General features: G+C 42.2%; 1 protein-coding gene across 1 annotated transcript; it reads left to right on the top strand.

Annotated features, from left to right (window-relative positions):
* The first annotated feature begins 6,277 nt into the window (after positions 1-6,277).
* On the top strand, positions 6,278-7,405 carry PRMT6 (protein arginine methyltransferase 6). Its single transcript, XM_007949988.2, has one exon. The coding sequence runs from the start codon at positions 6,278-6,280 to the stop codon at positions 7,403-7,405; it is 1,128 nt and encodes a 375-aa protein (XP_007948179.1).
* Positions 7,406-12,870: the final 5,465 nt, after the last annotated feature.

The following is a 12,870-nucleotide window of genomic DNA, read 5'->3' as shown; positions in this document are numbered from 1 at the left end:
ATATATATATATATATACTTTGCTAGTTTTTGTGTTTCTCTAGAGAGGACCTTCTAAACATTAACTTTTAATTAATGTGCTTCCAAAGACTCTCCGAAAGAGTCAAAATAACATACAGATTGGGAAAAAATATTTGGCAATTACATATCTGACAAGTGACTTATCTCTAGAATTTATAGAAAACTTCAACACCTCAATAACAAAAAGACAAATAATCCAGTTAAAAAGTGGGCAGAAGACATGAATACACACTTCACCAAGGAGGATATTCAGGCAGTCAAAAAACATATGAAGAAATGTTCATGATCATTAGCCATTTGTTGTTGTTGTTGTTGTTGTTATGTGCCATCAAGTCGGACTTGACTCATAACGACCCCTTCTTGGGTTTCTGAGGCGGTATCACTACAGAAGTAGATTGCCCAACCTTCCTTCCGAAGAGTGGCTGGTGGGTTTGAACTGCCAGCCTTCTAGTCAGCAGTCAAGTGCTTTAGGCACTATGCTACCAGAGTTCCTATTTTGTTGTTGTTGTTGTTATTTGCCGTCGAGTTGGCCCCGAGTTCCTATTAGAGATATGCAAATCAAAACAACAATGAGATACCATCTTGTTCCAGTATTAGTAGCAAAGTTCAACAAGACAGAAAATAACAAATGCTGGCGAGGATGCAGAGAGATTGGGACTCTTATACACTGCTGGTGGGACTGTAAAATGGTGCAACCACTGTGGAAAGCAGTATGGCAATTCCTTAAAAAGTTGGGATTAGAAATATCATTTGACCCAGCCATTCCATTACTAGGTAAATATCCTAAAGAAGTGGGAGCCATGATAAGAACAGACATATGCGCACCCATGTTCACGGCAGCATTATTTACAATAGCCAAAAGATGGAAACAACCTAGGTGTTCATCAACTGAGGAATGGATAACCAAACTATGGTACATACACACAATGGGATATTATGCAACCCTAAAGAATAACGTAGAATCTGCAAAACACGTGGATGAACTTGGAGGACATTATGCTAAGTGAAATAAGTCAATCACAGAAGGACAAATATTGGATTAGTCCATTATTATAAAAGTCAAGGAAAGGTTTATATATGGAAGGAAAATTTTCTTTGTTTGTTACCAGAGGTGGTAGGGGAGGGGAGGGCACACTGTTACATAGGTAGAGATAAGTATTGATTAGGGTGGAGAGAAGGGCAATGTATCAAATGTGAGTAATCAACATGGTGGCATTGAGGAAGAGGAAGACATAAAGAGGCACATAGGAGGTCCAGTCATCAAAGATGAACCTTTTTGCACATACAGTACTGCATTGTCAGTGAAAGCAAACATGGGTATATGGGTGGATAAATGGGTGGATGGGTTGAACTATTAGGTATGTCTATGCAGCAGGGAGTGTACCCAAGGCCATGTATAGGGTTTGCAGACAATGGCTCTATAAGTGCATTTGTATGTTCTTTAAGAATTCCCAGGTCTATAGTAGAGCTGACAAGGGACAAGGTTGTAGTCACTTCTTGGTCACAGCCAGCTACCTAGAGGGAGTGAGTAGTTGAACCTGTGGGCTCAGGACCGTAATTGCAGTGGACATCAAGCTCAATTGACATAACATACTACACAAAACATTGTTCCACCTCCTACTTAGGCAAGTAGCAACTGGGATCTTAAAAGTTTACAAGCTGCCATCTAGATGAAACAATGGGTCTCTCCTCATCCAGAGCAAAGAATAAAGAAGAAAACCAAAGATTTGTGGAAAAAATTAGTCCAAGCGACTGGTACACCATGTGATCCACAGCCTATATGACTGTGAGACCAGAACTAGATGGTGCCTGGCTACCACTGTCAACCACTTGGACAGGGATCCACTTATCCAGGAGATCCTGGATAGAGAGAGAGAACAATGTACAACAAAACTCAAAATCATTTGGAGAAAAAGGGGGGGGGGCAGGTTTGCTGGTCTGACAAAGCCTGGTAGAACCACTGAGTCTATGACCCCTAGCTGCCCTTCAGGTCTGGAATTGAACCCACACTTGTGGCTTCCAGCCAAACAAAAGACAGGCATGCATATGAGCTAAACATTTATCTGAGTTAGATACACTCCTTGGAGGGAACAATCATGGGTGTTCTGGTTACCTGTGCCTCTGTGACAAGAATATACCACAAATGGGATGACCTTAACAAACAGTAGTTTATTCTTACAATTTGGAGCCTTTAAGTCTGAATTCAAATGCCAGGCTCTAGGGATAGGTGAAAGCCCTTCAGTTGTCGGGCTTCAGCTCTGCCTCCAGCTCCTGGCCCACTGAAGGTAGAGGCTTTTTTTCACTGGCCAAGTTGACACACAAATTTAACTATAACAGTGGGAGAAAGAAGGGCTGTTGATGCATAGGGAGTGTGTTGGTTATGTTTGTGTGTCAACTTGGCTGGGCCTGGTTGAGTGGCGGGGCAGCTGGTGGTAGTTATTCCCCATGATGAGACTGGCAGTCACCTCCATGGTGAGATCTACCACAAGCAGCTGAGTAGCTGTCTTTGGGATGTGGTCTGCTTCCTGTATATAAGAAGAAGCCTTGGGGATAGTCTCTAGCACCCTGAACCCTACATGTAACCATGTCATTGTTCAGCAGTCTGTCATGCTCTGCCCACCTTGGGACTTACAATGGACTTGTATAATGGCCTACCATGTGATTTGGTAATATTGGGACTGTGCCTTTTTATTTGTCAACCTTGGGTTTCTCAGCCTCAGCAGCTAGCAGCTGTCTGAGTGAAGAAATGTCTCAGCTCCAGTGGGCTGAGAGCAGGAGGCAGAGCTGGAACCCAAGGTTGAGGGGCTTTCACCCAGCCCCTAGAGCCTGGCACTTTGAATTTAGATTTAAAGCCTCCAAACTGTAAGAGAATAAACTCCTTTTTGCTAAGGTCATCCCATTTGTGGTATATTCTTATCAGAGCAGAACTAGATTACCAGAACAGGGAGACAGTTCAGAGGACAGGAATTCATGGAGGGATGGACACAGGGAAGAGGTAACTGTCAGGAGGAAGTGGGAGGGGAGCTGTTGCATTGGGGTAAACTGTAGTCGATGTCATGAGACAAAGTGTGTGTGAACTGCTGTATGGAAGGTGAATTTACTCTGTAAACTTTCACCCAAATCACAATTTAAAAAAAAAAGGGAAGTAGACTGGGCTGTTGCGTGATGAATGGATTTTTTAAGCAGAATGGTATGATCCAATTTGGGTGTTTAAGAGCTTGTTCTTGCAGTATTGTGGAGAACGGATTAGAGAAATTTTGTTATGAAACGTGGAAGATCCATTTGGAGACTGATTCCCAGGCAAGCAAAGATGGAAGATTAGAATAGCGTTTTTGCAGTAGAGACAGAGAAAAGTAAATGGATTCAAGATATATTTTGGAGGTAGAACCCCCTCAAAAAAAAAAGAAAAAAAAAAAACTTATATTTCTAATTTTCATAAAAGATAACAGAAAAATATGAATTAAAAATTGAAGAATGCATACATTTATAAAGGAAGATGACATTTTGGGGAAGGAAAGAATGGGATAAGTATACATTAAATAACAACCTGTTAGTTATATATTAGTGACAGGAGTCCCAGGAGGAGCAAACAATACACTCAACTGCTAATCAAAAGATTGGAGGCTCAAGTCCACCCATAGGCATCTCAGAAGAAACACCTGGTGATCTACTTCTGAAAAAATCAGCCATTGAAAACCTTGTGGATTACAATTCTACTTAATACACTTGGGGCACCGTGAGTCAGAATTCACTAGAGAGTAATTGGTCTAAAGTGACCACATTTACGACTCCAATATCAAGTCCTACTCTGTGGGTCTATTTTCTTTAAACAAGGTATTAAACCAAAAGGAGATGAGTGGAGGAAGAACTACTCTAAGAATTTCTGGCTTTAAGTAGTTGTAGGTGAGTCCAAGCCCTCCGGAAGATGATAATTTACCCAATGAAAAACGATGAAGCAAGAATGAACTCAGAAAATTGTAATAAGAAACAGTGGTTCTCACTTTGCCTGCACATTAAAATCCTTTGACCAAAAAAACAAAAACAAAAACGACTACTGTGGAGTCCGACCAACCCATAGTTAACCCCCTTAGGGTTTCTGAGGCGGTATCACTACGGAAGTAGTTTGCCCAATCTTCCTTCTGAGGAGTGGCTGGTGGGCTTGAACCACCAGACTTCATTGTTAGCAGTCAAGTGCCTTAGGCACTGTGCCACCAGTTAGCTCATGTTGATTAGTAAAGAATATCTGCCTTGAGCACTGAGTTTTTTTTTTTTTTTTTTTTAAGAACTATCTATATGGGATGAAATTGACAGACAGCAGTAACTGGAAAGGTTACATGTTGTTGTTATGTGCCCTGGAGTTTCACCGACTCACAGGGACCCCTCCTTGGGTTTCTGAGGGGATATCACTAGGGAAGTAGATTGCCCCATCTTCCTTCTGAGGAGTGGCTGGTGGGTTACAAAGGAAGTTTAAACCCACTACCATCTATTTGGGAAGGAAGGTTGGGCAATCCTACTTCCATAGTGATACTGCCTCGGAAACCCAAGGAGGGGTGGCTATGAGTCGGGGCCGACTCAACGGCACATAACAACAACAACAACACCACCATCTATTTGATTCCAACTCATAGCAACCCCCATTGGTTTCCAAGACTAAATCTTTAGGGAAGTAGATTTCCTCATTTCCTCCTGAAGAGCAATTGGTGGGTTTGAACCACCATCTTTCTAGTTAACAGTCAAATGTAGTGATTTTATGTTAATGAGGAGCAATTCGAAAAAGGTGAGAATGGATGTATAACTTGAAGAATGTGAACAACGTCATTGAATTTTATGTGTAGAAATTATTGAATTGGTGTATGTTTGGCTGGGCAAACAAAAATAAGTAAAAAAAACAGAGAGTTCAAGATCACATAGGAAAAAAGCCAATTTTGAAAGGTGATTTTTCTTTTTTTGTGTGTTGGGGAAAAACGTTATTGTCACCTGAGTTGTGAATAACATAGACACTCATAGACATCACACATATTTAAAAATATGGATTTTCTTTTTCCATTATGACTATCAAAGAAGGTTTCTGGTGGTTGACTAAAAGGACAATAGGAGGAGAGGAGAGTACTAATCTTGCCCAGAAAAGGCAGAGACACACACATGAGAACAATTTAGGAGTTAAAAATTGATTAGAAAAGATGAGGGATACAGTTATTTGGAAGAGGTGCATGGAGGATATTATAATTGGATACTGGAATACTTGGAAATAGCTTTGATTTTATCACAGGTTTGTTGCTTTTCAACCTCTTTTTAGCTTGTACCAGTCCAGGACTTAACCCTTGAATAAGGTGCAGAATCGGAAAGAGGCGACAAAAGAGAGCTATTGTCCTGAAATGAAGGCCAAAAACATAAGTCTTCTCCCACTGCAATGAAGATTACTTGTTGCTTGTTGGTGAATAGGAAATTGACAGGCCAGAGAAGTTATGTTATTTACCCTAAATCATTCAATTAGTGGTCAGATTAGATCAGGAACAAGGTTTTGCTTTGTTAGGTTATTACTTTGCTTTATTTACACATTTTTTTGCACTCTACCTCTTCTGAAAACAGTAAAGAAATTGTAGTTGCAATGTTTCAGATAAATTGGTAGTATACGAAGGGTGCCACCTTATAATTCAGTGGAATGAAACGAACTATGGTAAGAAGGCGAAACTGTTGTTGTTATGTGCCTTCAAGTCAGACCCGACTTATAAGGAACCCAAGAGCTCTGGTAGCATAGTGGCTAAGGCACTTGAGTGCTAACCAGAAGGCTGGCGGTTCAAACCCACCAGCCACTCCTTGGAAGGAAGGTTGGGCAATCCTACTTCCGTAGTGATACTGCCTTGGAAACCCAAGGAGGGGTCGCTATGAGTCGGGGTCGACTCGATGGCACATAACAACAACAACAACAACAACTTGGGTTTCCCAGGCAGTATCAATACAGAAGTAGATTGCCCAGCCTTCCTTCTGAGGAGTGGCTGGTGGATTTGAACCGCCAGCCTTCCGATTAGCAGTCAAGTGTCTTAGGCACTACGCTACCAGAGCTTCCTGGGGAAGGCTGATACAATCACAAAACGTAGAGGATTTCACAACTTTAAAGGCACTGGGCTGGGGGATCAGACTGGCGATCCTTCAGAAGTAGAAAGCACGTACACGCACTACATGTCCCAGAAGCCCCTGCATCCTTGGGCCGCGCGACGCCGCGCAACGCCCATCGGGAGCCGGCCGGAGAGGCCAAGATGTCGCTGCTCAAAAAAAGAAAGCTTGAGTCGGGGGGCGGCTGCGAAGGAGGGGAGGGAACTGGAGAGGAAGATGGCGGAGAGCGGGAGGCGGTCCCGTCGCGACCCCGGAGAACTAAGCGGGAGCGGGACCAGCTGTACTATGAGTGCTATTCGGACGTATCAGTGCACGAGGAAATGATCGCTGACCGCGTCCGCACCGATGCATATCGACTGGGCATCCTGCGGAACTGGTCAGGGCTGCGAGGTAAAACGGTGCTGGACGTGGGTGCGGGCACTGGCATTCTGAGCATCTTCTGTGCCCAGGCCGGGGCCCGGCGCGTGTACGCAGTGGAGGCCAGCGCCATCTGGCAACAGGCCCGGGAGGTGGTGCGGCTCAACGGGCTGGAGGACCGAGTGTACGTCCTGCCGGGGCCGGTGGAGACAGTGGAGTTGCCAGAACAGGTGGATGCCATCGTGAGCGAGTGGATGGGCTACGGACTACTGCACGAGTCAATGCTGAGCTCCGTGCTCCATGCGCGGAGCAAGTGGCTGAAGGAGGGCGGCCTTCTCCTGCCCGCTTCCGCCGAGCTTTTCGTGGCACCCATCAGCGACCAGATGCTGGACTGGCGCCTGGGCTTCTGGAGCCAAGTGAAGCAGCACTACGGCGTGGACATGAGCTGCCTCGAGAGCTTCGCCACGCGCTGCCTCATGGGCCACTCGGAGATCGTGGTGCAGGGCCTGTCGGGTGAAGACGTGTTGGCCCGGCCGCAGCGCTTTGCTCAGCTGGAACTGGCCCGTGCGGGGCTGGAGCAGGAGCTGGAGGCCGGGGTGGGTGGGCGCTTCCGCTGCAGCTGCTACGGCTCGGCGCCTATGCACGGCTTCGCCATCTGGTTCCAGGTGACATTCCCCGGAGGGGATTCGGAGAAACCCCTAGTGCTGTCCACCTCACCATTTCACCCGGCAACTCACTGGAAGCAGGCGCTCCTGTACCTGAACGAGCCGGTGCAAGTGGAGCAAGACACGGACATTTCCGGAGAGATCACGCTGCTGCCCTCCCGGGACAACCCCCGCCGCCTGCGCGTGCTGCTGCGCTACAAAGTGGGGGACCAGGAGGAAAAGACCAAAGACTTTGCCATGGAGGACTGAGTCCTGCCTTTTCTCCCAGCTATCTCCAAGGCGGCCTGACTGGTGTGGGAGAGGCGGGAAAGGAGTAGGGGGGTCCAAGGAGAAAGGGAGATCACACGTGCAAGTAGGGGGCAATATCTGTCTTCTTTGCTCTCATGCCTCCTGGGGAGGGCGAGTGATTTCAGTCTCTTTTTGAAGAGATTCTGCTGGCAATTTTTATTTTAAAAGTGATGATTCCCCACAGCAATGGCTGCAGCGTGGTTATTAATGGGCTTTTAAGCCTTAAACGCTTGTGGTACCGAGCACTTTTTTTTTTTTTTTTTTTTTTCATAGGGGGGCGGGAACTTAGGGAAGAATGATGTTTTGTGAGGAGCCCATTCATTCAAGTCTCTGACACCTTTCACACTTTATCTAAATATAAAACCAGGGAGAAAGGTGAAAAGCATATTTTCTCAATCTCTAAACTCCCTTCCACTCCAGATGCCTGTAAAGGCTTCGTACTTCTGCCTACATTGTTTTTAAAAAAGACTGGGACTGTGAGGAGATGAGCAGTTTAAATAGCCATGTTTTCATTATTCTTACTATTTCTATAGGGTGCTAAAGTTGGTGAAACGTTAATTCACTAATAGTCTACCTTGGAAATCTAGAAGGATTTTAGAAGATGACCTGAAAGACAGTGAAGTAGTATGGATTCCTTTTATCTTTAACTATTAAAACTTAAGCAAGAAAATGTGCTAAATGTGTTCCATAATCAATTTTTGCCCAATTCTTTCAAAATCTCTATCAGATTTCTGATCCTGACCCAAAAGTCTTGTCCATTGCCATGGGTAAATTATTTAAACTCCCTAAGGGAAATGTTTTCCAGGCTTGAACAGTGCACTCATTCTCATTTGAACTTCCTCATTTAAAGGGATCATGTGACTTGGCCTACTTACATCTAGTGAAATATAGCTTAAGTTCCTATTTTAGTTTTTCCTTATTTTTTTTTTTAGCTCAGCCAAATGTGAAAGTTGTGAATTTACAAAAATCACTTGTAATGAAGTGTGAGTCATGTTATCAAATTTATTTCACTGATGTTTCCCTCCTTATCCCTGTGGCAAATAAAACATCGGCATTCACACTATTTTTACAGCTGATATAAAAAGTCTTGTGTACTGTCTATGAGTTATAATGTTTTTGCCTTTTTAGTATTATCTGTTCTAATCAACAATGTTACAACCCCTTCAGAATGTAGCTACAGGGTAATTCAAACTATATTTAATGTATAGTTTTTATACATTAACAGCTTTTGTATGCTAATAGAAAAGAGGTATGAAAAACTGGTCTTCTGAAGTTACCCTAACTTAATTTTGCTTACACAGTTTCTTACACCTTCATTCATGCATATTGAAATACTTAACACTGTATTATGACTAAGTTGCTAAAATTTGCTGTTTAACACATGAGGTCTGCTATTATGAAGGGAATCATACATGTATAAAAATCATTGGCTTTCCATGATCATTGAATAGCAGTATAATTGTTAACCATTTTGATGTCAAGGTAGTTAGTAGCTTATAAAATACTATAGAAATAGAAAACTAGCCTTGATTTAAGCTAGTTATAAAATAGTTCATTTTATGGTCAGCTATATTTTGTTGAACATTTATTCAACATTTAGAGTTTTAATGTACAATTTTGAGTACATTTCTGGTGTGTGTGTGTTTAACTTGCTATAGTGTTCGCTTTGCTGTATGGGCAAATGAAAGCATTGTTCCAAACTTTATCCTCACTACCAGGATGAGCACACAAAATACACCCCAGTTAAAACTTTGGGTAACTATATAACTATAACTACTTATAAAGGGTGTTTAATAATGAAGCAAAATAAGCTTTAAAATGCCTGTTACTCTTTTGCAAATGAAAGGTTAATTATAAAATTATGAAATAGCATGAAAAGCAGTCAGGAGGCTGCATAGCATGGTGGGTAAAGCATGGGCTCTGGAGTTCAAGAGCCCACATTAAAATAGCTCCACCAGTCTTGAGTAATCTTGGGCAAAATATATGACCTTTTTTTTCTTCAATGCTCATTTGCAAAGTGGAGATAATAGTACCTACACCATAGAGATGTGAGGATATAGTGAGTTAATACCTATAAACGTATAGTGCCTGCTATATAAAATCTCAATAATTAAGATCTTAAGAAAAAGGCATAGGCAAACCTGAAAGTTTGATACAAAATGTGCTGTGGTATAAATATTTGACTTTTTTTTTTTTTACAGGTATAGTCTGACAGTATCAGCATGGCTGTATACGGGGAGCACTGTATAACAAGGGATACCAAGTGATCCAAAGGAAGCCCAAGACCTTTGGACTGAGCACAGTTGCAGAAAGATGAGAGTGTAAGATGCAACAACATCCAGACACCAGTCAATCTATCTATGCAGACTAATACTGATTTCCTGAGGCCATATGGCCACAGGCAAAAACTACCTGTCCAGAGGAGAGGAAAACACATGGAAGTTCTACCTCTTTCCCTCTAACAGCTTACATTTATTTAGCACTGTGAAAATTTCCAAATATTTTTATTAATTCATTGGACCAATGTGTATTTTATTTAGTATATACAATATAACAGTCATTGTGATAAGCACTTAAGATACAAACCAATAAAATATAGTTTCTGCCTTCAAATGGGTTTATTTATGAAATAAACCAGTAAATAAAATAATTAATAATGGGCTACGACAGATGGTCTGGTTGGTAGAAAGTCAAAACTCAACTGCAGTCAAGTCAAACCCGACTCATAGCGACTCCTCCTTGGGTTTCTGAGGCAACATCTCTACAGTAGATTGCCCAACCTTCTTTCCGAGGAGTGGCTGGAGGGTTTGAGCCTCCAGCCTTCTGGTTAGCAGTCAAATGCCTTAGGCACTATGCTACCAGAGCTCCCCTGGTTGGTAGTTGTTATGTGCCATCAAGTCAGACTCAACTCATAGTGACCCCTCCTTGGGTTTCTGAGGCAGTATCACTATGAAAGTAGATTGCCCCATCTTCCTTCTGAGGAGTAGCTGGTGGGTTTGAACCACTAGCTTTCTGGTTAGCAGTCAAATGCCTTAGGCACTATGCTACCAGAGCTCCCCCTGATTGGTAGATAGAGCAGTAATTATCTTCACTTTATAACCTAGTATAAAAGATTTACACAGATAATGAGGATTGCCTGGTTAATTATTGACAATTGAATCTGGAACAGAGGTCTTCTAATTCATAACCCCAAACAAATCACTTTTTAATTATATTAATACTGCTTCCTTAAATACCTCCAGAATTGGTAGCAACAGTTTTTAAAATTTGATAAATGAAGGAAAGAGGGAACTTGATAAATGAAGGAAAGAGCCTAAGGAAATCTCGTTGGAGATCTATCTCATCGTTCTCAAAAAACTACCTTCAGTATCTAGAATCTCAAGGTTGACAAAACCTAGGCACTCATTGAATGATTCGCTTATACTTATGCCTCTAATGTGGGTAATCACATGTGATATTTTCCTCTGAGGCCCTCAGGAAATTTTGAATACTCAAAAAAGTAGCTAAGGTAAGTGAATCCTTTGCCATACTAACTACAGGTGTGGTGCCGGAGAGCAGGAGATATCTGATGCGACTGAAAGCGACATTGATAGAGCCAGGAGTTCAAAAGATGGTGAAAACCTCCAGCCAATAAAATATACATTTTGCTAATGGCTAGGGATATTAGTTTTTCGCACTTCAGAGTACCCAATGCTCAGGTGAAAGGAATCTTAAGCACTTGCTGACAAGTGCTTACTCCTCCCAGACATTGAGTTTTTTGTGGGTTTAATCACTTATTTAGTGATTTGATTAACAACTACATAACAAGTTCCACAAAAAATAAACAAATCCTACACTCAAAGAACTAGGACATAGTGTTGTGTTGTTACGTGCCGTCGAGTTGGCCCCAACTCAAAGCAACGCCTCCTTGGGTTTCCGAGGCAGTATCATTAGGAAAGTAGATTCCCCAACCTTCCTTCCGAGGAGTGGCTGGTGGGTTTGAACCACCATCCTTCTGATTAGCAGTCAAATGCCTTAGGCACTACGCTGCCAGTAAAATGACCTACACCAAGAAGTACATACATTATTAGCCTAGGAACACTTCATTCCAGCTAAATCTTAATTCTGTTGAATCAAGGTTAAGAAGCTGTTTTGGTTGTCTAGTGCTGCTCTAAAAGAAAATACAAGCGGGTGGTTTTAACACACAGGGTTTTATTCTCTTACAGTTTAGTAGGGTAGAAGTCTGAGTTCAAAGTGCCAGCTCTAGGGGCTGGGTGATGATGGCCTTTTGACCTTGGGCTTCAGCTCTGCCTCTTGCTTCTAGCCCATTGAAGTTCAAGGCTTCTCTTAACTCAGGCAACTGCTGGCTACTAAACCAAAAACCAAACCAAACTCACTGTCATCAAGTCAGATCCAACTCATAGTGACCCCTCCTTGGGTTTCTCAGACCGTATCATTATGGAAGTAGATTGTCCAACCTTCCTTCCAAGGAGTGGCTGGTGGTTTTGAACAACCAGCCTTCTGGTTAGCATTCAAATGCCTTAGGTAGTATGCCACCAGAGCTCCCTGCGGGCTGCTAACCCAAGGTTGAGAAGTAAAATGACACGGTCCCAAGATTATTAAGTAACACAGCAGGCTACTAGATCAAGTCCAGAAACAGTACCAAGTTCGGCAGGTAACACAGCAAGCTGCTCAATGAAGATTAGGCTACCTGCAGGGCCCAAAGTTGCCAAAAAGCTCCGAGACCTTTCTCAAAGCTTCTTATATATTAGAAGCAGACCACTCCCCTAAGGTGGCTACTTAGCTGTTCACAGCAGCTTCTACTATGGAGTTGATTTCCAATCTCATCATGGAGAATCACTATACTCAGCTGCCCAGCCACTCAAAACCAGGCCCAGCCAAGCTGACACATAACCTTAACTACCACAGAACCTTTATTAATTCTATCCCAGTTTGTACAAAGTGCAAAAATATAGACAGTATCATCATAGAATTATGAGACCTAAGAGAAAAAAAATTCCTCTCTGGTGTAAGTTCCAAAAATAAATGTAAGTCCTCTAAATAATTGATTTGTTTCAACAAGGATTTCCAACCATTTATTCTGAATCGACTTCCTGCTGAGAATTTGTATCTACACCTCCAATATACTGAGTCAGAAGCTAAATTTTAACAAGATCCCCAGGTGTTTCTTACATAGGAAAACAAATTTCAGATAGGATCTTGGACCTGACGAAACACAAATGTACAGAATTTTAATAAAATTTAAGATATGCTCAGTAACATTGTAATTGTTCTCTTTTAGAGCCTCTGATAATTAATTTCATCATTATTGATAATAACAGCTAGGGGAAGACCAGTAAAGATTTCAGATTATTGGGTAGCTTTTTAACTTGAAATACAGACACATAGAAGATCACAGAGACCTGTGAGAAAAGAGTTTTTTTTCC

The sequence above is a fragment of the Orycteropus afer genome, unplaced genomic scaffold (assembly GCF_000298275.1).
Source record: "Orycteropus afer afer isolate SDZICR_OR568_19922 unplaced genomic scaffold, OryAfe1.0 scaffold00010, whole genome shotgun sequence".
In the NCBI taxonomy this organism is placed as follows: domain Eukaryota; kingdom Metazoa; phylum Chordata; class Mammalia; order Tubulidentata; family Orycteropodidae; genus Orycteropus; species Orycteropus afer.
This window is presented reverse-complemented; position numbering and strand designations above follow the sequence as displayed.